This window comes from Equus asinus, chromosome 4 (genome assembly GCF_041296235.1).
Source record: "Equus asinus isolate D_3611 breed Donkey chromosome 4, EquAss-T2T_v2, whole genome shotgun sequence".
Lineage (NCBI taxonomy): Eukaryota > Metazoa > Chordata > Mammalia > Perissodactyla > Equidae > Equus > Equus asinus.
In genome coordinates this window covers 43,017,571-43,044,707 of record NC_091793.1, presented here as the reverse complement: position 1 = coordinate 43,044,707, position 27,137 = coordinate 43,017,571, and the positions used below count along the sequence as shown (strand labels likewise).

Sequence of the window (27,137 nt, the reverse complement as noted above, 5' to 3'; positions counted from 1 at the left end):
CAGTGTTCTCTCCGTCTGGCCTTAGTGGGAAAAGTGATCAGAGCTGTTTTGATGGACGGATGGACAGACTGTTTTCCTGATTAGAAGCCGGGGCTGCTCTAGGCTAATTTTCCTCTTAAATGAGTCCTATAAAAATGAAGAAGTCATTTTGATTTCGGTAACTTAAAAACAAATCTTTTTTGAATCATTCTCTGTTGCTTTCCTCTTTTCTTGCTTCTTCAGAGAAATGACCAAAAGTTTCTTCAATGCCCAGTTTGGAAGCTTGTTCCGCACAGACCAGAACCCGACCTACTTCCTGAGGCGCCTGTCGCGATTTGCCGACATCTACATGGCGTCTCTGAGCTGCCTCTTGAACTACGATGTCAACCACACATTCTACCCCAGGAGGACTCCCCTGCAGCACGAACTTCCCGCGTGGTCTGAGAGGCCCCCCACCTTCAGACTCCCCCTCCTGCAGGAGGCCCAGGCCAAGTAACCAGGTGCCCACCTGTGGAAAAAGCCAGAAACAGCGACGGCTCCAGACTGGGCGGACGTGACAGGGTTGACTTTGTGTGGCTATGGGTGTTGCTTCGGAAAAGACACAGATATGCCTTTTGATATTTATTTTGTATGTATGGAGACTACTCCCCAGGCGGTTAAGACAGAAGCCAGCAGCCCAGGTCCCGCCTTCCTGTACCTGTGGGGCTGAAGGGCAAGCTTCACCTTGAAACTGTGACCGGCCTTCTTGTTTACTATGGTACTGTGACTGGCGTCAGTTTTTCTGGAATGGGTGAGACTTCTCGATGCCGTGTCTGTATTCCAGCAGGTGACGTTTTGCTTGACTCTTCAGTGGAAAATGTACTGAACGTTCACAGGCCGTGCACTGGCAACTGCAGGGCCACAAGGACGTGCAGTGATAAACTGTGCGCAGAAAGCTTATGATTTAGTGAGCTCCACAATAGCAGAACGCGACATTTGGTAGCAGAGATGATCCCCAAACAGCAGCGTCCCCCAGATCGCTCTGCCCGAGGGCTTTGGCATCATTCTGGTGCCTCCCTTGAGAGGAGACAGCCTCCCTGGAAAGTCTCACGTGAGAAAGAACGGGAGATGCTGCAGGTCCTTGTCCCTGGATCGTCCTCAGTATCCACTTCCTGTGTCCTACCCCACCCCGGGGAAGGACAAATGGTGCCCATAGTGATGGGCGGGTTCGCTCTCTTCCCCAGAGAAGGAGGGTGAGGAGAGATGAGTTCTGGTTAAATTTCCAGCTAGCAGAACAGACACTGTAGAACAGGGCTGCGAGAAACGAGTGGATCAGAAGAGCAACGCGTTTGTGGTGGGTCTCCCAGGAGCTTCTTACAGCTGAAAAGGCCACCCGTGTTGGTTTAATGTGCTCATTAGAGGAGAGAAAATGAAACAGAAAAAAATTGTCCTTGTAATGAAATGCCTCAGCCATGACCCCCACTGGGTTCTGCTGGAATCTTGTTAGAACACATGCATGGCACACCAGAAACCCTCCTGGTCTGGAGGGCAGCCACAGCTGCCTGCCTCTCTCGTGGATATCAGCCGAGGAGAGGGGCTTGAATTCAGCGGGGGGCGGGGCCCCACTGCTTAGCCATCTCCCTCCCTCTCCTCCCCTTCAATTTCTTCAATTTCTTCGCTGTCGTGTTTGTGCTATTTTGGGAGTTTGGATGCTTTTCTTCAGGTGTCTGTGTTTAAGGTGGGAGAGGATAAAGGGCCTTGAAAATAAGAGAAAAAGAGTTGGAAATGACCCAGCTGTTTCTCATTTCTTTCTAAGGACAATGCAAGTGACACATATCCTCAAACCTAAAAGATGGCAGATACAGGAAGGGGCTGTGCGGAGTGCCTGCTTATTCAGCATTGTTAATGTATAGATGTATCAGAGGCAGCTGTTGATGAAACGCTAGCCCGGCATTCCATAGGCCTCCTTCCAGAATGTACCAATTCAGCGAGTAAGTTAAATAGCATGCTCTGTGATGCCGCTTGTTATAATGGCATTTTACTTGTGATGTTTTCTTGTATTTAACTCTTAATAGTGAAGGTGACCTTTTAGACCCCATAGACCCAACCCCCAACCAGGCCCCCTTTTGTTCTTCTCAATTTTCTTATGAACACAGTGGTTCGTTCCTTATTCGGAATGGGGTGAGCATTTTGTTGGCTGTGTTAGCTCCTAGGTGTTTGAAGCATCAAAGAGTATTGGAGACTGGCATTTACGGGGTGCAGGTGGATGCCCAGCACTGCTCTGTGCTGGGGTCTTCCAAGGACACGCCACTGCTTTTGTCCTATAGTTTCTGCTTTGGAGAAGCCGACTGAGGAAGTGGGTATTTTTAAAAAAATTTCTTAGTTTTTATCCACTCAGATATTCATTGGATATCTCCTAGGTGCCAGTTACAAAGTGTTTTGTTTACTCAAGAATGAAGTGAACTCTTTTTAAAACCTGCTTTCTTTATGGGTAGGTTAGGTGATCTAAGCCTTTGGGGAGAAATACATTTTCTGGGTATGAATAATGAATTTTATGATTTATTACCAATTAAAGTTTCAGTCTCTGGGCCCCTGAACATGGTGGTGGTATTGAGAGCTGCCATGGGGCAGAAGCCTGGCATCGGTCTCAGCAGGGCCCACCGGGCGTGCGCCTGGCGGACTGCAACCCCATGCCGGGGCCTGGAGTGCGGGGCCGGATGGCCGTCTCCACCTGAAGGGCAGCGGCGTTCTCCTTGTCTGCACTTGAGAAGGACTTACTGTGTCGCTGTCACGGCTCTTCTGGGATTGGCCCACTGCACTGGGCGTTTTGTTCTTTCCCGTTTGTTCTCTGGTGTGCACGTTGATGAAAGCATTTTGGTACAAGGGAAGTGAGTTGGTTTTCTACCATTTAAACAATCAATTTGGAAAGTGCACATTGAAACATTTTCTGTTTTTAGCTTTGGTTAGACTGATTTTCTTTCTTTTTTTTTTTTTAAAGATTGGCACCTGAGCTAATATCTGTTGCCAATCTTCTTTTTTTCTTCTTTTTCTTCTCCCCCGCAAAGCCCCTGCAGTATATAGTTGGACATCCTAGTTGTAGGTCCTCTGGTTGTGGCATGTGGGATGCCGCCTCAGTGTGGCCTGATGAGCGGTGCCGCGTCCGCGCCCAGGATCCAAATCAGCAAAACCCCGGGCCGCCGAAGCGGAGCGCGCGAACTTAACCGCTTGGTCACGGGGCCAGCCCCTAGACCCATTTTCTAAGAATTATGTGAAGGAAAATTCATAGTCCAGGAGCAGTCCGTGCCAGCTGTGGCGGTTCAGCAAGGCTCATGGTAGCCAGAGCAGGTTGCCTTGGAGGGGGCCTGCACAGCTGATGTCCCAGAGTTTCTTTTACTGATGAAACCTGGCTTTTCAGCTATTTTAGGAGCTTGGCTTAGAGCTCCCACTTTCCTCCTAACATAGCCTCTTTTTTTCCTTTTTTAAATTCTCTTCAGCTCATTTTCTGCTATCACCATGTGACATAAACCAACTGTTACTGATTCGGCATGTCTCAGACTAAATTACCAGTTGCTTTGAATGCGTCGGCCCACTTAATTATTGCAAAGGAGAAATGAGAAGTAATCTTTCCTCCGAGCTAATTTAGCTTTGAGTGAACTAAATGGCATTTCCTCGCTTCCTCCCCAAAGGCCTTTTACGCAGTAGAGAGTGTGCTAAATAGGGGAATTGAATTCCTCTATGCCGAATGCTCGTTTGCTGCCAAAGATCCACTCGGGGGCCCTTGTCTAGAAAGCTCTAAGACTAAATTTGGCCAGAGCCAGGCTGCTGATTGCTCTCTTCAGCTGCTAGGGAGCTTATGTTTTGCCCTCTTAATGTTCCTTTCCTTTGGTACGAATTTCCTTTTTTTGTTTTCATTAGTATTTGGGAGTTTGGCTCCAAGTTCAGCTAACCTTTAACACCACTAGTGGGTTGAGGTGAGGATAGGGGGTGAAGTTTCTCTAACGCAGTGTTCAGCAAACTTCCCCTGGAAAGGGCCAGATCGTAAATATTTTTGGCTTTATGGGCCACCTCTGTCGCTGCTACTCTAGGAATGGGCACAGCTGTGTTCCATTACACCTTGAGCGTCAGAAGCAGGCTGTAGGGTGGATATGGCCCTTGGGCCGTAGTTTGCCCACCCCTGCCCTAGTGGGTTGAGTTGGTGACAATGACAGGATCACCCTGCTGAAAGCTGGCAGATGAAGGACCTCCCGGTTGGGTGTGGATGGTAGAAAGGAGTTCTGTAGGTGAGTGCCCCACATCCCCCAGGGCTGCTCTCTGCGCGTATGTTCATATGTGGCCAGTGGTAAAGTACCGTGTTCCAGCACGTGGCGTAACTGTCGTCGTGTGTAATTGAGCTCCCAGGCCCGGGCACGAGTTGATATACCTCTCATTGCACTAGTTTGTGATTGTGCTAGTCGTGGGCGATGGGCTCGGCTGCCCAGATAACCCTTCAGGACTGAAGAAGGACTGACTCCCCCAGCTCCCAGCGGTGCGCTAGCCGTCCCAGCTGCTGGCCCTCTTTGGGAGTTTCCCCTGCTGAGAAGCCCTGCCTCCGACAAGGTCATGCCCCTTCCTGGAGCAGCCGGTAGCCTGTGACTGCCCAACTCTGAGGGCCCATCCCAGCTCCAGAGTCCCCCTGGGGTCAGCCGAGGCCTCTCTGTGTCTGCGTGGCAGCCGAGCTCCTCCTCCTGCCAGCCCTGCTTCCCTCTCCCTCACCCCGTCCCTTCCCTTCTGTTGATACCGAGAACACCGCCCTGTAGATTTCCAGCGCACGCATCTCCATCGGCATCGTCCTGGGGAGCCCAGCCCACAGCAGTGCTTCTGTGCTCTTCTCGTTCTGCAGGCCTGAACTCTGACTTCGGAAACTGTTTTGTAATCATTTAGTAGAGTGACAAATGGTGCCTGTATGATCACATCAGGCACAAGAAATGCAAACTAGGTAGACTTACTATTTATTCTGAATGTGAATTTGCTATTTATTCTACATGTTGATTTTATGTTATATGATACGGAACTTATTGCCAAATAAAAGTTTGAATTGTATCGTCCAGTTTATTGTAAAGCATGTGTTTTGTGTGCTTAAGTTAGGGGCAAGGCTATACCAAATTCTAATATACCCAAAAAAGAGTATCCCCTGCAGAAGGGGTGAAAGATTCGGGGTTCATTTCTCATGCCCCGGACCCACCACCCCCAGGAAAGCACACTGCTTGTTTGCAGAGCTTGAAGACTGTAGTTAAGCTACAGATGGAAAATTGGGTGAGCTTAGCCACTGGTGGGCAGCAGGTGACCCATGTGGAATTTCTCTTCTCCCAAACAGTTCCCTCTTTGAGAACAAGAAGACGGTGATCCACAGGTTTGTCTGCACTCGAATTACCAGGAAAGCTGGGAATTGGAAGCAGTGTTTTAAGGGAAGAAAATACTGAATACTACTAAATTAGGAGTGTGTGCTATGAAGTCAGCTCACTACTGGGTTTTGGATAAATTTATAAGTAGTTTGAAGAGTTTATTTTTTAACTGTGTAAATGTGTATATGTGTGTTGAAATTCCTTAATATCCTTGACCTCTCAATGTGCCTGTTGCTTACTCTCATTCACTCCTTCCATGGAGAGCCTGCTGTTTTCCCTCTTACTCATGTGCCTTTTTGTACCTGTAAAGGTGGTAGTGGTGGACTCCCTAGGGAATCTGTCCTACATTCTTTTTGGGGAGCAATCTCCTGGAAACGCGGCATTGCTCCCGTCATGGCTTGTTGTCCTAGAGGGGATGGTAGCTGTTCCTCTGCCTGAAATGGGGACTTCTTCCCCTTCTTGGAGGTGTGAAAAAGCTTACAGGACACTCTGGGGCTTCCAGAATTTTGGACTTGGCTCAGGAAAAGCCCCAATGATATGGAACAGTGATATTTGGGCCATGAGGGCAACAGAGAGGAGAGTCTGAGATCAGCTCAACCCAGCCTTTCCCTTCTCTGTCCCCAGCAGTGATTCCCGAGCCTGGCCAGCACTATCCCCTCAGGGACAATTTGGAAATGTGTGGTGGGTGGGTTGGAGGATGCTCAGATGTCGCACTTCTGGCATTTTGCAGGCAGGGACATGGTGTGGTAGACATCCTGCGTTGCACAGTGAAGAACTGCCTGGAGCCTACACATCACCACTGTAAAATTCCAGAACATTTTCATCACCCCAAAAAGAAACCCTGTACTTCTTAACAGTTAATCCCATTCCCCACTTACCCATTCTTTGGTAACTGCTAATCTACCTTCTGTCTCTGAATTTGCCTATAGTGGAAATTTCATCGAAATGGAATCACAGAGTATGTGGTCTGTTGTGTCTGGCTCCTTTCACTTAGCTAATATTTTCAAGGTTCATCCATGTTGTTGCACATCTCAGTACTTTGTTCCCTTTTAGGGTGGAATGATATTTCATCGTGTGGATATATAATTTATACAAATACACAATATACAATTTGGTTATCCATTCATAAGTTGATAGACATTTGGGGGTATTTCTGCTTTTTGGCTATTAGGAATCATGCTTCTGTGAACATGCATAGTATATAAGTTTTTGTGTGGAACTGTTTTCATTTCTCTTGGGTATACAACTAGGAGTGGAGTTTCTGGATCATATGGTAACTCTTTGTTTAACTTTTTGAGGAACCGCCAGACTGTTTTCCAAGGTGGCTGTGCCATTTTATAAGGCTCCCCAGCAACATATGAGGGTTCCAGTTTCTCCACATCCTTGTCAACACTTGTTATTGTCTGTCTTTTTGATTATAGCCATCCTAGTGGGTGTGAAGTGATGACTCATTGTGGTTATCACATCTGCTTAAAATTAATGCACAAACAAGCAAACAAAACAAGAAAGAATTTGTAAGGCAGATTTTGGCTAATTGAAAAGGCCATAATTAGCCCTAATAAGTGGATTTTACCTTCAAAGTTTGACGACTCCTGTGGCAAACTGTTTCTCAAAACACTAGATATATTCTGTTGACTTTATTTCTGTCTCATAAACATTTATCGAGCACATTTCCTGGGCCAGACACTGGGCTGGGTACTGGATACACATGCATGAGGCAAGTCCCTGCCCGCGGAGCTTACAGTGTAACAAGGAAACAAGACAAGGCCACGTTACTATAGTGTTGGGTAGAATGTACTAAGTGCCACCTAAAGGTACACAGGAGGGACAGCTGAGGGTCAGGAGGGACCCTGGGCTCGTGGGTGGATTTGATATGGCCCCTCACCCACAGAAACTAAATAATCCCCCAGATGAACCAAAGAAGATGAGGTATGGCTTCTGAGTGCTTCCTACTGTGAAATGTTGAAGGACCTGACATTCCCAAAAGGCACCTGGTGCTGAGGATTCACAGTTGACAGCCTGGTGAGGCCGTGGGTGACGGCTGACTGCCGCAGGTCCGGGCCCTCACAGGGCCCCCAGGGGGTCACTGCTCTCCAGCTGCTGGTCTTCAGAGTCCTGGAAAAGAGAGGTCTGTGAAACACGCAGAGGAGGCACAGGACCAACTTGTCGAGCATTTCTTTTGGCCACTGGTCTGAGGCCTTGATGGGGTTCAGGACACGCTACCCCAAAATATGGCACCTTGGCGTACTAAGTATCTTAAGCTGAAGGAGTTTTTAAAAACAGCAGAAGCAGGAAGGTCTCTGTGACCTGTTCCCCTGTCCTTCTTCCCGGAAACAGGTCATAAAACTCCCATGTGAAAGGTGCTCTCCCGGGACCAGGAGGAGAGGAGGCACTCATCGTCAGGGGTGGGGAATTTGCGGCCAAGAAACCTGTACAGACAAACCTTGTTACCCCCTCCCCTCCTGGTTACTGCTTCACCACTGACCACCCCCAGCCCACGCCTCTTTGTCTTGTCAATTCTTCACAGATGTATTGTTTCTTTGTCTAAAATGTATAAAAGCTTCCTGCTTGGGTCACTTCTTCTGGTCTTGGTTCTCTTGTGAAGGCTCCCATGTGCATGTCAACATTCAATAAAATTTATATGCTTGTCTCTTGCGAATCTGTCTTTGTCAGCTTACTTTTCAGACCCAGCCAGGGTCCCTAAGAGGGTTGAGGAAAACTTTTTCCTCCCCTACAGCCTAAACGATTCGTCCCCAAGTGCCCTGTGAACACACGTGTGGTGGGAGGGTCCCTTCACGCTGCTGTCTCACGGCTCGTGCTGGGAGGCAGGATGATACAGTGGTCACGGCCTCCCGTTCTGGGAGAGGCTCAGTTGTTTGAAGGTGTGTGGCCCTGGATGAATCATTTCAACTCTGCTGTAGTTTTCTCATCTACAAAGGGTCCTGACAGCATTTACCTCACAGGGAGCTGTGAGAATTCAATTATATACTACATTAAGGAAGGTACAGGTACCCCACAAAAGGTGGCTGTTAATAGGATTACAAAAAACTCCTTTCGAGTTGAAAATTCATTCTGAACCACGGTGGCTCTTGAGCATTTGAGAGAGTCTAATCAGAGGCCGTACTCCAGAGGCAGCCACCCCAAGCCTTCCAGTCTGTAGCTCTGATCAGCACAGAAGCTTTGTTAATTAGCATACTGGATGTGTTCAAGATGTCTGGATTGGCTGTAGATACTGTATAGTCACCCCCACCCTTCAGTGTAAAAGCATGAGAACCTAGCACATCACTTTTTGGAATGGTACCCTCAGCTTAGGATTCCTGTTACTGGAACAGTTTTGCCCCCCACTCTGATTAGAAGGTTTAGCTGACCCCTCCATCTAGGATGCTCTCTTGCCAGCCTCAGCAGAATCTTTCATGCATGGGGCTGAGAAGGTCTGGAGAGCATTGAACAGGCTGGATAACTTTTTTCTCCTCCTGTTTATTTTTATTTAGTTTTCTGGGTGAGGAAGACTGGTTGTGAGCTAACATCTGTGCCAGTCTTCCTCTATTTTGTATGTGGGATGCTGCCACAGTGTGGCTTGATGAGCGGTGTTTAGGTCCACGCCCAGAATCTGAACCTGTGAACCTTGGGCCACTGAAGTGAACACACGAACTTAACCACTACGCCACTGAGCCAGCCCTCCCCTTCTTTTTAATTGAGGTTGGGTTCAACATAACAATGCTTACAGAAATAAACTATTAGTTAATAAATGCATGCTAGCTGAACTTACGTGCAATTTGAACTGGAAACTTTCACATGGGTTTGATTGAAAAACAAAATAGGATTTATGATCTGGTTATTTTTCAATCTATTGCAAGTATATGAAATCTGCTACCACAGGTACTAAGAACCACAAGATATTTATGTTTGGTACCCTGCAGAAAAATAACATCTGTTACACTATACAGGCTTAAAAATGGTGCAATAGAATATTTCTAATGTTTCATTGCCAACCTAACAAAAATTCTGTCACCATAATATAGCCTTGCGGGGGGAGGGGCAGTGTAAGTCCAGGCACAAAACAATTACAGCAGCTCTCCGGCTTTGGTTGCTACTGCACGAGGGTTCTAGACCCACACATGCCAAGGTTCAAGTAATTCCTGGACCTGAGTAATGCTGTCAGCTGTCTGCTGAGGTACAAAAGGACACTCAGCGTACTGGCTATTAACTTTTCCTATTTTTATATTAAAGGAAGAATTAAGTTTTATCCCTAGCTTCTCAGAACTGGTAATAAACTACTGGCACGGTGTACCTTGCACATTCAGCATGAATAGGGTACCCTGTCTTGGGGTCCCCCTGAGTTGAAGTCCATGCAGGCCCCATCTAAGCTCAAGGATCACTAACTCTAGAACAATGGTCCTTTTCTGGAAGACCATCGTGGAATATGCACCTCTAGATAGAAAAGACCTCATCAAAGGAACTTAGCTCCCAAGGCAAGAAGCAGCCCTGACAGCAGGCAGAAAAATCTCGATCTACAGTGTAAATATAAATTTAAAGCATTGCTAAAGGGAAAATACCTTTTTAAGGCCTCATGTCTTATTTTGCACTGTCTGCCTCATAAATGTTTGCGGCAGAATTCAGCCCAAGATTTCTTCTGCTTGTGACATGTCCACCCGGTCATGAGGTTAGGGGTGGGCGACCTCTAGTTCTCTCCTATCCCTAATTGTTGGAGCCTTCTGCCGTCTGCCCAAAAGAACCTAGGAATACAGAACAACCACATGGCTTCAACTTGCAACACTGGCTTTTACGCTTGTTGCCCCCAGACACGTTCTAGAAGTGAGCTTTTCTTGGTGCGAAGCTTTCCACCGAGATTTGCTGAAAGACCTCATTCCCCTGCATCCGGGCTGGTAAAAATGCACACTCACTGAGAAGGGGTCGTAGGAAGGTTCTGGAGGTGCCGAGGTCATGCTGTCATACAAGGGGTTCGAGATATTCTCGGGCTGCTGCTTGCCAAGAGCTGTGACACTGATATCCTCTTCTGACTGCGGGAAAGGACAAGCACAGGGCTCAGCACCAGGATGTCCGCAAACAGGAGCTCTCATCCAAGATGGCAGGTAAAACAAGCCACGCTCCCACCTCCACCTGCAGGAGCCTTTTCTTTTAGCAAACAGTCCCTTACTGAGATCTGACACACATATAACAACAGGCACCAATCTTAAGTGACTTCTTAATATGTGACCACCACCCAAACCAGCATAGAGGGCATTTCTGTCCCCCCAGGAGGTGCTCTCGTGCTCGCCAATACCCAATCCCACGCAGGGTGACCACTATTCTGACTTCTGTCACCCTGGAGTGGTTTTGCCTGTCCTTTAATCCAGCAAGTACGCTTGTGCTGAAAAGGATGTTTTTGAGATTGGCCCCTAGAGCCTATAAATATGCAGGTCATGTGCTCCAAGGGTGAATTGCTGCTCGGGGGCTCCGCCCAGTCTTTACCAGCGTGTCTGGAGGAGGCAGCAGGAGGAGAGGGCGGGCTGGGAGGGGTAGAAAGCACACAAGGGAGGGCACTCAGCCACTGTGCTGCTGCCGACCCTGGTCCCCAGGGTCACCCCACTGTCAGCCGCGCCCCCCTGACCTGGACGTGGGCTCAACAGTTCACAGGGGGGAAATGTGTTTTGCTGGCTGAAGCATGAGGCCTCTGGCTGTGCAGGTCCCTGACCCTGTCCCCACCCTCGCAGTCAGCCTGGAAGCCCATTCCACTCATGGTGGGTGCCTGTTTCGTGAATCCTCCGAGGTGCGCGTGCTTCCTGGACCCCTGGTGCATTCACCTCCAAGCCAAACCCTTGGCACGGAGGCTGGAGGGTCTGTGCTACTGGCAGCCCGTCGCCCTTCTCCCCAAACCCTGTCTCAGCCAGGAGGAGGGGCTGGGAGCTGCCACTGCTGCTCCTCTGAGGGGCAGAGACCCCATGCAGGAGACAGGAAGTGTGTGCCAAGTACTCAATTCCTGAAGCCTCCAGTCAGTGGAAGTAGCCCTGAGTCAGGGGCTGGATTTCAGAGCGGACCCCAGGACCACGTTCCCGTTTTTCTCTCTCTCACCTCAAAGCGCTGGAAGCCAATGCTCCTTCGGTTTAGTCGAAAGTAAGAATATGCAGCCAAAGCGATGGCTCCAATGGCCAGGACAACAGCAAAGAATATTCCTGCTCCCAAGCCAGTGTGGACTGCAGCCTGAACACGGAGAGGGGAGGGGACGAGACTTAAAACTGGTGACTTCCCAAAAGAGGTGTGCTTTCCAGAGCCCACCCCATTCTTGCTGGCCTGGGGCACCTTGAGGCCAGTTGGGCTAAAACAATGATGAAATAGTTAACATGGATCTAGCCCTTACTACTGCCAAGGACTGTTCTAAGCCCCTTAGATGAAATAATTCATTGAAATGTATCATAGACCAGAGATAGGGACAATTATTATTATTTCCATTTTTTATGGCGGGACTGAGGCACAGAGAGATTAAGTACTTGCCCAATATCATACAGCCAGTGAGTGATAGAGATGGGCTTTAAAGCCAGCCTGGCTTTGGAGCTTATGCACTTAACCACGATGCTGTGGAACTTCCCACAAGCCAGCTGTGGTCACTCCTCCCTCACACTTTAGAACAAAGTTAGAATACTAAGGACACCACCACTGCCAACAGCCAACCAACTACCTCTTCTATAGCATGTACTCTGTGCCAAGAACTGTCCTAATTATTTTATATTTATTGACTCATAGTCCTCCCAAGAACCCAGTGAGGGAGGTATTATGACGCCCATTTTGAAGATGTGAAAAGTAGGGCTCAGAGATGTTCTGGGACTTGTCCAAGAACACAGCTGAGGAGACGGAGGGGCCAAACCAGAGCTCAGGACTTTTCACTCCCCTCCAATGGTTTCTCCGTTGGCATCCTGCCCGTTTCATTCAACAAATGTTAACGGTGACAGGTGTTGTGTTACTAATGCACAGGAGTGGGGGTGGGATGAGCCAGGGCGGGGCATCCCCGAGGCCAGCTGCCATGCATCTGGGGAGGCCTCTCCAGTCTCCAGAAGAGGGAGGTGGACAGGACTTCCAGCAGCCGTTGACCTCTTGGCGAGTGGCCCCCACCAGGAGCCCTGGATACTCACCACTGGGGCGGGGGGTGCTTTTAAAGGTCTGGAGATGACATGAATGATCCCATTGGAGGCAAAGATGTCCCACTGCAGAATGGCTCTTCCATCGACAAACCTGGTCTCATTCTAGGGAAATGAGAAGAGGATTGACGGAAATCTGTGATCATCTGGCTCTCTCTCCAAGGGTGGGCAGCCCTTCCGAGGAGGGAAGTTGCTCAGTTTCCCCAAGGTCCCGGAGCCTGGGTTTCAGACCTATTTTCACTGATAGGCAGCATAGGACTTCTGCTCACTGCCAGGACACTCCAGAGCACATTAGTTGCCTTTGTGCCAATAACTTGATCTAAGAGCTGCAGAGAACCTAAGGGGTCATTCTGTCCAGCCTACTTGTCTAACAGACGAGGGTTCAGAAGGAAACGGTCTGTCTGAGATCACCCAGGTAGTACATGGCATACCCCATCCCTCTGGACTCCAGATCTGCTGCTCCGAACATTCCACCAGACTGTTAGAAAAGGGATTTCTAAGTGATCTAATCTCTTCCTAATCAAAGTGTGATCCACTGGCTTGTGATATGGGCGATCATCTGGGAGTTCATCGGAAATGCACAACCCGAGGCCCCACACCCCACCTGCCAAATTACAATCTGCATTTTAACAAACCTGTAGGTGATCTAAATGCCTGGTAAAGTTTGAGATGCACTGGTATAAACTACTAATATTCAATAAAAGAAATCATTTATCAGGTAAAAATAAAAAAGTAATACTCATTTAGCACTTGCTACACATCAGGCTCTATTCTTGCATATCACAAGCCTTGAATCACTGAATCTTCACAAGAGTTTATGATTTTGACATTATGGTTGTCACAGCGATCATTACCACCACCACCAACACCACCTCTAATATCATGACCACCACCATCATCACCACCAGCACCACCATCATCATCATCAACATCATCATAACCATCACTATCACCGCCACCATCACTATCATCATCAATACCATCACCGCCGCCATCATCATCAACATGATCAACACGTTACCATCATCCCCATTTTTCGGATGAGGGACAAAGAGAAGTTGGATAACTTGCCGAAGTTCCTACAGCTAGCAAGTGACAGAACTGCTTTTCACACTAGAGTCATTTGACTTCAAGGCTCACATGTCAATGCCTGGGATAGATGGACAGTCTGACAGAAACAAAGGCGGAGAATCAGACAGCTTTAAAATGGTTTCATTTACAGTCCCTCATTACCAGCTTCTAGGGCTGGTGGTCACTGGTGGCTTATTTCCCAAGGGGTGAGGCTGCCTAACAGTCAGTGTGGTGTGTTATGGTGTGTAGCTAATGCTACCCCCTATCTGCAGGTTTAGGGTGTATTTTCACCTAATAATCATTTCCATCTATTAAGCACCTACTGTATGCTAGAGCTTTGCATGTATTATCTTCAATTCTTCCAATAAGCCCAGAAGACTTTTCATACCAGTTGGTGCTGGTCCTGGCTGGAGGTGATGAGCAGCTGGCTTCCCAGCCTTGTTCTCAGGATGGTACCATTGACAAGGTCATTGTAAAAAAAGATGCTGACATTGGCGAGATGGTGCTCGATGTCCCGCCCAGACAGTGTCTGAGAGGAAAGGAGAAACATAAGAATGGTCTTTAAAGGCCAAACAATATTTTTCGTTTTAATGATAAAGAGGACACAGGAAAAAAATCACTTCTCATGCCCTTGGCTTTTCTGCCTCCATCTGGAGATCAGGAAATGTAAGTTTTTCTTAGGCTTTTGGTGGTCTGGGCTCTGCCAGAGGCTACCTCTGGCTAGGATGTGGCATTGAAAGTCATCTTTATGGTCTAAGCAGAGCTTCCCAATGGTGTCCTGGAATGAGTGGGTCCCGAGTGGGTAACAAGTGGGCAGAGGTACTGCCCCTCTCAGCCCTCAGGTGGGGTAGGGCGTGGGGCTGTCAGAGCCTGCAGGTCAGCCATCTGCGGTGCGCTGAATAAACATGGCCAGTTCACTTCCTCTGTGCACCATGACACGAGCAAGGTTGGTGTGATAGATTGAATGCATCTGTGGCCCCGGTTCCTCACTGCTCCCTGTCTCCTTACCCTTTGCCATGTAACTCTGAGGACCTTCCGGTCTGATTTTGGGCTCAGCCACGTGGGCCAGTGGCATATCAAATGTGACTAGACAGGCTTGAAAAGCGCTGGCAGGTCTGGCCTCGCTCTCACCACTTCCTGCCCTCGCCAAAAGAACATGCCCGGGCTAGCCTGCTGGAGGCTGAGAGCTCTGTGAGCAGAGCCCCAGACAGGCCAGCCTAGATGTGCTGATGGCCAGCCCATCTCAGGCATGTGAGTATGTCTGACCAAGACCAGAAAAGCAGTGCCACCTGCCCTGCAGAGTGTGAGCTAAATAAATGTGTAACCACTGAACTTTGGGGTCATTTGTAACAGCCTTGTTGTGGTGGTAGATAAGCCATAGCTAGTCTGCAGCACAGACACCAGCAACCCGACTCACCTCATTTTCCGCCAGCCCGCTGTTCTGTGGCACGAAGAGGGTGCTGCGGATCGACAGGTTAGTCAGGCGCTTCAGGAATGCCTGGCCTCGGGCTGAGCTGTTGGAATAGGCCAGCACTTCCTGGGGAGAGGGAGGAAGTGATCAGATGGGCCAGCCCTGGTGTGTGAGGACCTGGGTGACTGGAGAGGGTCACAGGGCATCACCCGTCTGGGCATATTCCCGACATTAGCCCCAACTCAGGCTGCCACCCCTCTGCTGTTTCTTCTGACTGCCCCTCAGAGAGTTTTAGGAGCACTTTTCCTTTTCCACGAATCCTATGGCTAAGTCACAGCCACATCACAGACCATTCTCAACATGGCGGTCTCTGCAGTCAAGTGAAATGTTAGTCAAATCTTGAGTCACCCCTTGTTAAACCCTGCAATGGCCCCCACGTCACTCAGAGGAAAAGTCAAAGTCCTTACAACGGCCCATGAGCCCAAACCATCTGGATGCTGTTGCTCCTCTGACCCCGCGCCCAGTCGTCCTCTCTCTCGTTCACTCTGCTCCAGCCACACTGGCTTCCTTGCTGTTCCTCAAAACTGCCCGAAACACTCCTGCCTTTCATCCTTTGCCCGGCTCTTCCCTCTGCCTGGAATGCCCTTCCTCCGAATCGGCATGGCTGACTCCCTCTCCTCTGTTCACACTTTACTCAAATTTGCCATCTTCTCACTAAGGCCTTCCGTCATCACTCTGTGCCTGATGGGGACTGTGTGGTGCCCCCACCCCCTCCCCCCGCCCCCACTCTGCTTTTTCCTCCATAGTGTATATCACCTTCTAGCATTCAATACTACTTACTTGTTTATTGTGTTTATTGTTTATGTTGTTTATTTTTTCACTGATATATCTCAGCACATAGTGAGTACTCAATACATACTCACTGAGAACGTTTTAAGAAATCACACTATCCAGTTCAACTTTGTCATTGTCCTGATAGGACTACTGATGCCCAGAGCAGTTAATTAATTTGCTGAAGGGCGCACAGTCAGTGGGGTTTGTTCTGACACTGTCTTTTCTCTGAAATGCTGTTACAAGCCATGCTCTCACGCAGCAGAAACGTTGGTTTGGGTGTTTATCTTTAGAGTATTTACAGTAACTCTGATTTTTAGACCATTTAGATGGATACCTTTGGTCTGTGGACAAAAACTTATCATTTTGTGGTCCTTTGTCTAACTTCTGCTCTGATCCTGCAAGCCCTGTCCTTATGCTCAGTGCCCCTCCTTAGTGTGTCCTTGACCTTACTAAGCCTCAGTTTCTTTAAAATGGGAATAATAGCAGAAGTGACCTCATAAGACTGCATGAGGATTTATTCCTTATGACAAGTATTTATTGAGCTCCTACTGTATACCAGCCACAATCAGAGACAATCCTTTCCCTTATGGAGCTTACATTCTGTGGACTGGTGCAAAGTGCTCTGACGGGCTCAGGACAGTGTCCAGTGCAAAGTCAGTGCTCAGGAAATGTTAGCTCTGGTTGGTATTATTCTTAGCTCTGTTCTTTGGTCAGTCAACACCAAGTCCTTCTCCAACTGGGGCTTTCTCTTCATTGGACATAACATGGAGAATACTGAAGTGACTGGAAGGGCAGTGCAAAATGCACGTTGACTCTGTGTTGATAATTTGGCTCCTTGAGTGATCACCAGGCAGCCTAGCTAACTGCGCCACCCTGTCCATGCAGACAAAAGAGCATCTCATTCCAGCAGATCAGACTCTTGTCCAATAATACTCGCTAACACCAATATAGCATGTTCCATGTGCTGGCCACAGGTCTAAGTGCTTTGCAAATATAAACTCATTTCATGATCGCAGTGACCCTATGAGGTTGGTGCTATCATCATCTCCATTTTACAGATGAGGAAACTGAGGCCCAGAGAAGAAAGGAACTCATTTAAGGTGATGCAACAGGTAAGTGGCAAGCCCAAGCTTCAGATTTAGGCACTGTGGTCCAGTGTCCATGCTCTTAACCATGACGGTGAGCCATGGCCTTCTCTCAGAGACTCCCCTCTCTAATACCTGCTTTGAGGCAACCTCTCCTTCCCGGAGGTGAAAGCAAGCAGACACAGCACATACCGTCAGAAAGTTCGTGAGTGAGGGCAAGGACATCAGGACCTGCAGCAGGTTCCCACTGCACGAGAAGCCATCGCCCACGTAGCCCACCTTGCAGGTGCAGTTCACATCTGGAAGGCAGGGGCACACAGGGTCCCACGCCAGTGAGGCAGGCCTGGGCTGCCCCAGCTGGCCCTTGGAGATTGGCTGGCCAGGCTGAGGGTCGCTCAGCAGCTGCCTAGCCTGGATCTGGAGTGTAGCTGGGGCAGTTACCTTTCATCCGGTAGCAGAAGACGTCCCACGTTTCACTCTTGTTTCTTGGTCCATAGTCCACTATCCCAACGACTCCGGAGCCACAGTTCTGGGAGGAGAAGGCTGTGGGGTAGGCAACCCGCCCACTCTCAAGCCAGCCTGCTGAACAGAGGTGGTACTTGGCCTACAGGGACACAGATTTGACCATGGGTCAGCTGCAATTTCATATTTGTTGTGGGTCCTTTGGTTAATGTCCAATTCCCCCATCAGACTGTAAACTTCATGGAGTCAGGGATTATGGCTCATTCTGCCTGTTGTACTCCTGTGCCTGGAACATAATAGGTGCTAAATTTTTGTTGATTGAGCCATTGGATGGGTAAAAGTAGTACCCTCTCTTTCTTGTAGGTACCTGAGTCCTTCCCACTCATTTCTCTTTTCTCTGCTCTTGAGAAAGGATTTGCTATCAGCCATTTACCCTTGGGTACAAATTCTCCTGCTTATGGGTTGATAGAACTCTAATTGATTATCACCACCATCATTATCAACATCATCACCATCATTGTCACCATCAGCATCACCATCATTGTCACCATCATCATCACCATCATTATCACCATCACCACCATCATCATCATCACCATAACTATCATCATCACCATTATCATCATCATAACACTTATCGAGAGCTTATTCTGGGCCAGTTTCTGTTGCAATTGCTTTTCATGTGTCAACATCTTTAACCTTCACGTCAACCTTTTGAGATAGGAACTTAAAAAAAACCTCTATCATATAATTGAGAAAATTGAGAGTTAAGTAACTTGCTCAAAGTCATACAGCCAGTAGCAGAGCTGAGATTCAAACCCATACAATCCACTCCAGAGTTCTTAATCTTAACAATTGAGTTCCTACTGTGCACCAGTCACTGTGCCATGTTACTTTCAGTCCTTATACAAACATGCCAGGTAGGACAGAGGTTTCAATGGCTTGATCAAGGCCACACAACCAGCAAGTAGGAGAGCAGAAATTCAGATGCTCTACGATGCTGGATCCTGGCATCAAAAGCTTTGTTCCTTGGTAAGAAATGTCAGGTCTAAAGAAAGGTAGAGAGAGTTGGTAGTGATGGAGGTTGGAGGAAGGACCCTAAAATCATACCATGTATGCAGTCACTTTTTTTTTTTTTGCTGAAGAAGACTCGTCCTGAGCTAACATCTGTTGCCAATTTCCTCTATTTTATATGTCAGCTGCCACCAAGCATGGCCATTTACAGATGTGCGGTATAGGTCCTCTCCTGGAAACCAAACCTTGGCTGCTGAAGTGGAATGCACCAAACTTAACCACTAGGCCACCGGGGCTGGCCTGGCAGTCACCTCTTCTGCTCCCAGTGAGTGATCACTAGCAGGTAACTCCAAGATGCTGGCCTTTCTACATGGGCATGGCTCCTTTAGAGGCCATGAGAGTAGCCCTGGCTGAGCTCCCTTTCTTACGTGGCTGTGGCTGAGACCCGGGGCAATCCCCATTTACTCCCTTCACAGCCCCTGCAGACACAGGGGGCTCCAGCTGTTCCAGAGAAACTCAACTGCTTTGTGGGTTCAGGGGGATCCTAGGCTTGTGGTTATTGATCTCTTCCTGCTTCCGGCTGTGAGGTATGCACTCCCAGTCCGTGCCTCTGCCTTGGTGGTTGAATGTCATGATCGAGAACAGACTTTTGGAATTGGGGCTATTTGAATACTAGATCTGCCACCTCTTGGCTGGGTGACATTGGGCGCATTACTTCATCTTTCAGAGCCTCGGTTTCCCTATCTGTAAAATGGCAATAGGGATACCTACCTCCAGGGCTGTTATAATGATGGACAATGATGCCAATGAAGCACCCGCACCGTGCCTGACACATAGTAGCTGCCCAATGGACGTGACGAATCGGTATTGATCCAGGAGCTCCCTGGGCTCCCCTCCAAGAAGGTAACAGTTAAGAAGAAGCTGCACGCCCTCCCCTGAGGACCCTGCCTGCACGGTGCCCACCAACTGGGGACCCACCTTCTGGGCGTAGGAGAGCTGGTTGTAGGTTGCCATGGTAGCAGCTTCGTTGGCACAGGCCTCTCTGGCCTTGTTGAAGGTCAGCTTGTACTGGCCCAGCGGGGAGCGTAGATGGAACACTCCAACGGTGGTGTCTGGAAGGGAAGGAGAGGAATTGTCCTTGTCAGCCTGCCAGCTGGGCAGCGCTTCCCTCAAAGGACGTTCAAAGTGGAAGGCCAACTGTATCCAAGGGCGTCTTGGGAAGCACTCACCTCTGAGATGTGTTGAAGTGCATCGTTTAAAATATTGATTTCTTTTCTAACTATAAAAGTGGCACGTGTTCATTGTACAAATCTGGGCCACACAGAAAATAAGAAAAGTAACAAACAAAAATCACCTATAATCCGACTCGCTGGAAACAATCATTACTTCATGGCTAGCATTTTGGCGCACTTCCTTCCAGAATTTTTACTTTGTTTTTTGTAACTTTTCATTTTGGCATAATTTCAAACTTTTCCAGTCTTTTTTCCCTATTCATTTACATATCACATATATTACAAATGTGGCAGCATACTGCAAGTAGAGTTTTTAGAAATCTTTTTTTATAACAACATTAAATCATAATTATTTCCCAATATTATAAATTTTTGCTGGCAACATGATTCCTCCCTGTTACCTTGGGGTCACGGCCTTGATAGGATGCTCTGTCTCCTCCTCATTGCCCCCTCCTTCTCAGCTGACCCTTGAGAATTCTCTGCTGTCCCTGCTGTCCCCCCAGAAGAAACACCTTGCCAGCTCCTCTGCATTTGGCTCAGTTCAAATATCTTTCCAATCTCCACCGTAGTTCCAGGCCTCTGTTAGGCTTCTCTGAGGGAGGACTCCCTCTCTCATCCTACCTACAGATCTTTCCCTTCTCTGACTACTCTTTAAAAAAATCTTTTTTTATTGTGGTAAAATATATATAACATGCAATTTACCCTTCTGACCATTTCAAATGTACAATTCAGTGATATTCAGTACATTTACAGTGTTGTGCAACCAGCATCACTATCCATTTCTAGAACTTTCCATCATTCCAAACAGAAACTTGGTACCCATTAAATAATAAGTCTCCATGTCCCCCTCCGCCCAGCCCCTGGTAACCTCTATTCTACCTTCTGTCTCTATGAATTTACCTATTATAGGTACCTTATATGTGTGGAATCATACGATATTTGTCCTTCTGTGTCTGGCTTATTTCACGTAGTATAATGTTTTCAAGGTTCATTCGTGTTGTAGCTTGTACCAGAGTTCCATTCCTTTTCAAAGCTGAATAAAATCCATTGTGTGAATATACTACATTATGTTTCTATATGCATTTGTTGATGGACATTTGGGTTATTTCCACTTCTGGCTATTGTGAATAATGCTGCTGTGAACACGGGTGTACAAATATCTGAGTCCCTGCTTTCAATTTTTCTCTTTTCTTTCTCTCTCACTTCACTTGCACCATCAGCATAAGATAAACTGTTGTCTTCTATCTTATGACTTTCTTTTCCTGGCCTTATTAATTAAAAAAATTTCCTCAACTATATTTGAGGGGAATCTCCTTTCAAGGGGACAGTATCATATATCCTATATATTTCCCCCGCATATATACATCCTCTATCTCACCCCCAAAAGGGATTTGAGGTGTCTTAGGACTTTACGTATGTTATGGACTGAGTGTCTGCGTCCCCCCAAATTCATGTTGAAATCCTAACCCCCAATGTGATGGTGGTAGGAGGTGGGGCCTTTAGGAGGTGATTAGGTCATGAGGGTAGAGCCCTCATACATGGGCAGATGCCAGAGAGCTCTCTTGTCCCTTCTGCCACTTGAGGATACAATGAGAATATGTCAGTCTGCAACCCGGAAGAAGGCCCTCATAGATGCTACCATGCCGGCACCCTGGACTCGGACCTCCAGCCTCCAGAATGCACAGAAGTAAATTTCTGTTGTTTATAAGCCGCCCAGCCTATGGTACTTTGCTGTAGCAGCCCGAATGGACCAAGACAGTACCCAACAGATGTTAAGTCAATACTTATTGAGATGTATAAAAACTGCCTCGCTAAAATGACCAGGTCTGTAACACAAACCAAACCAGTCAGAGGCATCTGATAAACCTGATAGGTCAGAATACACAGCGCCCTGAATCACTTTCTGAACCACCGAAGTCCCTTCTTGCCCAGGCTCAGAATTACGTTTGTCGTCCTTTTTTGGCTTTCCCCCATTAGCTTTTCAATGTCCTATCTCCCACACTCTGCACTTCTACTTGGCTTTTTACTTTATTGTGTGTTATGATTCTTAGTTTTATTATACCTGTGGGCTTATTACAAGCCATTCAAATCATCCTTGGACGTGAATGGGATGTATGCCAACTGATGTGCTTATGTGCAATGGGATATGTGCCAATCAAAACGGCTGCTAAGAAATTGCTTCTGCATGTGGCAGGCACTTCCTCTTTGTTATTGAAAGCTTAAACTAGGCTCCTTAGAGTCAGTTCCAGTCAACAGGTGCAAGGGTTACTAAGCAACTCGGGGAGGGCACATATCAGGAAGATTCACGGTAGCTGACCTTTGAGCTCCCTTCTGGTTCTAATGGCTCAGGGTCCAATACTGGGTTTATTCCTCCCCTCCATGACAGAAGCCTGCTGCCTCCTGGGCGCTGGGGCCTGGGCAGTGATCAGGCTGTTTGGACCCGGTTTTTAATTTTTTTGTCCTTTTGCTCTTGCACAGGTCCCTTCCCCAAGCCTGAAGCCCAGGGGCTTTGAGCCGGCAGTCCCCAGCCCCACTGACCCTGGAAGTGGAGGTCGGCACAGTTGGCGTCGGCGTGGCACTGCCCGTTGTCCTGCAAACAGCGATCAACGGGCAGCTGCTCCGGCTCACAGTCCATCCCGGTTCCCACGTAATGACTTTTACATTCACACTTGTGCTTGCCCTGTGGGGAGAGTGGGAGAAGATTAAAAAGCCCCCTCTCTAGGACCCCAGGACCCCCGAGAGCCCTGCGGGCCGCCCTCCTGCATAGGGGATGCTCAGAAGGACCAGGAAAAATGCCTCTGCTGTCCAGGGGAATTCAGTTGCTGCTGCGTCTTGCTTTTGTACAGGTTCACGGTGAAACACCATCCTTTACTTCTCAGCTCCAATGTGGCTGCCTCCGAGAGACCCCACCTTGCCCTCCCTAAATAAAAGAGCTCTCTTGGTCCCTTGTATCACATTGGCCAGATTAATGTTCTTCATGACTCTTGGTTCCCTCTGAAAGTGTCCTGTGCATTTCTCTCTGCACTGAGCACTGTCCCCTCCCTCTGCTCGTATATAAGCTCTCTATCGCGACATCCCTGGTACCTGCAACAGCACATAGTGGGTGCTTGATCACCGTTCGTTGAATCAATGAAGGATCTCATTTATCCTCACAACAGTCCTATGAGGTCTGCATTATTATTCGGTCCACTTTGCCAATGAGGAAACTGAGACTCAGAGAGATTAAGTAGCCAGCCTCAGGCCACACAGCGTCTAAGTCCAGGAGCGAAGTCTCAGAGGCTGTCTGACTCTGAGTTCACGTTTATAACCTTTATCACCCACCATCTTCTCTTCCCAACAGATAAACAGGGCAACTGGGCACCGATTCTATACTAAGAAGACCTGAGTGAGTGTCCAAACCACTTTTCCTGACAGTACCTACCAACTTTTTTGGTTTTAATGAACTTTTTATTTTGAATAATTTTAGATTTATAGCAAAGTTGCAAAGATAGCACAGAGAGTTCCCATAGACACCTCACCCAGTTTCCCCTAATGTTAACATCTTCCATCACCATAGTGCCTTAGTCACAACTCAGAAATCAGTGTTGCTACATTACTACGACCCACAAAAAAGACTTTCTGTGGATTTCATCAGTTTTTCCTCTGATCCTTTATCTGTCTAGGACACCACCTTGCATTTAGCTCACAGACCTAACAGGAAATAGACAGAGGTGGGAAGAACTCTTAGAAGAGGTCAAAGGTAAGCAGAGCCCACGGCAGGTGGAGAAGCAAGGCTGAGCGAGGCCCGAGAAGCTGCTCCCAAATTTCCCCAGGGAAGGGAGACTCACCGGACCCGTCATCCTGCAGGTGGCGTGCTCATGACACCTGCCATTGAGGCCGTCCGCACAGGGGTCTATCTCTGTGCAGCTGCGCCCGTCTCCCTGGTAGCCCTTTGGGCAGCTGCACGAGACCTTCGTGCCCTTCTGGGAGCACTTGGCCACCGTCGCACAGCCCCCGTTGTTCTGTTTGCAGAAATCCACAACTGCAAGAGCAGGGGAGGGAGGGCTCAGTGAACCACCGTCTGTGTCACTGGGGCTTCAGATCAGGGGCACGGGTCACCCTAGGACCGGTGGCGCTGGGGAGTAAATGGGCCCCGACATGTCGGCACCTCTCCCGCTCTGTGCTAGCCTTTGCAAACACTGACATCCTGTGGCTAATACCCTCACAGACCAGGCCTGATGGCCTCTGTCCCCCTCTGCTCCCATGTCACATACGTTTAGGCTCCACTTTGGTAGTTTTCTGAATAAGTTCGGGTGTTTAATGTTAGGACAGTGTGTGTGTGTGTGTGTGTGTGTGTGTGTGTGTGTGTGTGTGTACCGTTAGCACACTATTGAGCACCTTGTGGGATGGACACTGTTACCCCCATTCTACAGATGAGCAAACTGAAACTCAGGGAGCTTAACTGACCTGACAAAGGCAAAACAGCTCTAAGGCGGTGGCCTGGGACTTACACCCAGTGGGTTTGGCTCCACAGCCCGTGCTTTCCCTACAGTGCTATGCTGCCTCTGATCACCTTTTTTTTCACAATCCCCCAAATTTCAACCCAATAATAGATTAGCTCTAGCCTCAGGAGTAGCTGGAGAGCTGTTTGATTTCTCTTGCCTGCCTTTTTGCTGGAGTTGTGACAGCCACTTGAGACCCTGAGAGAATGGACATGAGGACAAAAGACCCCTCCTCAAGAATGGCACAGCAGAAAGACAGAAACTGTGTCTTTACTGCTACTGTTGAGCGCTCACCCACTTCTGGACTGCCCTGTAGCAGATTACAAAGCGGCAGGTATAGCAAGATCTCATTTTTGTAATGAAAGTCTGTATCTCCACATGAATATTTATTCATGAAAACAGTTAGAAAGTACTTGTGGCCAAGACTGGCAGCTTTCCCTTGATACCTACTGTCTTCTTTTTCTAAAGTAATAGATTTTTAGCTGGCCTCATGGTTGCCCAACCAAAGACCAGATTTCCCAGGCTCCCTTGCAGCTAGGTGTGACAAATGATGATGGTCCAGCCAATGGGATGGGAGCAGACAGGATTTCAGCAGCTTCTAGCTGTATTCTTAAAGGGAATGAGGTTTGCCTCATTCTTCTCTCTCTCTATCCTGCTGCCTAGGATGTGCTTATGGAAGTGGCCATCTAGGGCCAGGCAAGTGAGAGATGGCAGAGCAACAAGATAGAAGGAGGCTGGGCCCCCAGATGACCTTTCAAAGTGAAACCCTAGGTTGCCTCCATCAAAACTGTTATTTAGAATACAAATAAGCATCTCAACCCCTGTCTTGTTTATGCCACTGTTCATCTGGGTCGCCATGAGGCTGTGTGGCTGAACCTATATCCTAACTGCTAAAGACAGACACTTTAATGTTCAGAATGGTTCTCACTGAGTGGTGACAGTATGTGTAGGTTTAAAATTGCTGTTGTTTTTTAAATACCGTAGTACATTTTCTGAATTTCTTTAAGTACAACTGGATGACTTGTAGCATTACAAAAACACTACAAAATAAAGTGCCTCACAGTTTGCAAAGCAGTTTCAAAACCATGACCTGGGAGGTAGGCAGGTCAGATGTGAACAAACCCATCAAGCTGCAGAGAGGGGAGGTATTGCCAAGCGGCCCAGGCAGGAGGTAGAAGGGCCAGGCTCTCTGACCTGGTCCCGCTCTGCTCCTGCGCCACGCAGCTGTTTCACACATGCTCAAAGGGGACCCACCTGTGCACGTTATTCCGTCACCTTCATAATTCAGCTTACACTCACACGTGTTGTTCTCCTTACAGGTGGCATGAGCAGAACAAGGAGGAGTGCACACTGGGGCCAAAGCTGCAAAGCAAAAGGTCACCATTCATCCTGCACTGTGGTATGAAGAGCTGGGACCCACCTAAGGCATCTTCCCCAGAGTCTCTGAGCTCCACTGTGTTTCAGAAGTGGCCCCTTGCAGCGGGAGGATGCACGTGACTTGCTAAGGTCCCCCAGCCTGGAGATTCTGAGAGTCCAGAATTACTCCTGTATATTAAGACATTATCTCTACAACATTATCCAGATTAAGATGCAAATGTGTTACCTTTAGGGGCAACCAATTAAAACTTTATACTTCAAAATTTGCTAGCAGAGATGAATTTGACTGTTTACCTCTCCGGCCCTAAGAGCAAGGGGTTCAGATGGAGATGGTTATATTGGGGGAGAAGTTCCATGGCCTTCTGAGGGCACCAGTGAGCCTGGGAGAAGTCTGGAGCTTTGGTGATTGGATGGGGCTGCAGGGTCAGCAGGCGGCATGAAGCCGTGGCTGGCGGAGGAGGGGAAGGAGGACGAACTGAAGTTAAGGGTACTACTGGGATTCTGGAACTTCAAGTTGCTAAGACCCATAGGAAGAGCTTCGTCATGCCCTTCCGACCCCAGGGAGGGTGAAATGACAGTGATTCGCATTGGATAATTCAAGCTTCACATCTCAGACCTTCCACCAGCACACAGGGCTTTGGGTATGACAGAGGCCTCACAAAACTGCTCAGTAAGGATCAAGATTCTGACGATGGTGATAATGGTGACAACGATAATGGCAGCTACTGTTTTTGAGCGCCCACATACACTGGGCACTTCAAAACACCATCTCTGACCCTCACAACACTACTCTCCCTGCAGAGTACCATACACTTCTAGTTATGGATGAGCACGTCAAGTCTCAGAGAGGGCGGTGTATCTAAGGCCGTTCGTCTGGTAAGTAACAGGATCAAGGGTCAGATCCTGGTTTTCTATGTGTGTTTCCTATGAAACCACTTGACCTATGTCTGTACACCTCTGGGCCCAGGACCACTATCCCAAGGGACCATTCCTGCCCAACTCTGTATCCTTTGCCTGAGGTGGTCCTTCCACGATTGCACAGGACTGCATGCTGGTTTCATGGGTTTGCATGAAATCTTTTCATCTAATTTTCATTCAAGTCACCAAACCTCCCGAGGCCTGGGGCCACACATCCAAATCAGCCTTTCCTTGTGGAAAAGGGAACACCTGCTTTGCTGGTTTTTTCAGGTGTCGCTCAGACCCCCAACCCTCAGTGGGACGCTCTTGGCAGGGCCTGCAGCAGGGTGGTGCTGCCAGCAGCTGACCACTCCCACGACAGACCTGTCTGAGTGTCACAGAAGCGGCCGGTCCACCCCGTTTCACAGACACACTGCCCGGAGCCTGTGACCCCATCGTCGCACTCTCCGTGGTCCGAGCAGCCACAGGCTGTAAAGCAAATTGAGTGTGATAGTCATCAGTGATTGAAATCCAGTCAACCTGCTCACTGGCCACCTGTTGGCTATGTTGTCAGTGTGGGAGGCACCATGCTTATGCCATAGTCATTCATTCATTCATTCAAACATTCAAAAAATAACTTATCCAGTGGCCATCATGGGGCAGACACCACCAGGCAATGAAGTTACAGTGGAAAACATACGACATAAGGCCACTGTTCTCATGGAACTTGCAGTTTAGGAGTAACTGGCTATTGAACATGTAATTATAATATGGTGAGAGTTATAAAGACAGAAGTTGAGG

At 48.2% G+C, this 27,137-nt stretch overlaps 2 protein-coding genes across 4 annotated transcripts in view; one reads left to right on the top strand and one right to left on the bottom strand.

The window, feature by feature from the left end:
* The window catches only part of NT5DC3 (5'-nucleotidase domain containing 3), an 80,986-nt gene extending 55,308 nt beyond the window's left edge, over window positions 1-25,678 (top strand). The window contains exon 14 of one of the 2 annotated variants that reach the window (XM_070507168.1): window positions 25,382-25,678. In XM_070507168.1, the coding sequence (XP_070363269.1) occupies window positions 25,382-25,559 (178 nt within the window). In that variant the 3' untranslated portion in view covers window positions 25,560-25,678. Of the gene's footprint in view, window positions 1-222; window positions 5,045-25,381 lie in introns of those variants that run through there. The other variant, XM_044745986.2, reaches the window with a different exon arrangement.
* The window catches only part of STAB2 (stabilin 2), a 147,812-nt gene continuing 127,622 nt past the window's right edge, over window positions 6,948-27,137 (bottom strand). For both annotated transcript variants that reach the window (XM_014865791.3, XM_070507167.1), the window contains 13 exons: window positions 26,721-26,825; window positions 25,317-25,424; window positions 23,409-23,602; window positions 22,120-22,261; window positions 19,328-19,461; window positions 17,315-17,477; window positions 17,066-17,172; window positions 14,961-15,080; window positions 13,932-14,072; window positions 12,467-12,577; window positions 11,412-11,540; window positions 10,244-10,360; window positions 6,948-7,454 (listed from right to left, as the gene is read on the bottom strand). In XM_014865791.3, coding sequence (XP_014721277.3) covers window positions 7,404-7,454; window positions 10,244-10,360; window positions 11,412-11,540; window positions 12,467-12,577; window positions 13,932-14,072; window positions 14,961-15,080; window positions 17,066-17,172; window positions 17,315-17,477; window positions 19,328-19,461; window positions 22,120-22,261; window positions 23,409-23,602; window positions 25,317-25,424; window positions 26,721-26,825 — 1,622 coding nt within the window. In that variant the 3' untranslated portion in view covers window positions 6,948-7,403. The remainder of the gene's footprint in view (window positions 7,455-10,243; window positions 10,361-11,411; window positions 11,541-12,466; window positions 12,578-13,931; window positions 14,073-14,960; window positions 15,081-17,065; window positions 17,173-17,314; window positions 17,478-19,327; window positions 19,462-22,119; window positions 22,262-23,408; window positions 23,603-25,316; window positions 25,425-26,720; window positions 26,826-27,137) is intronic.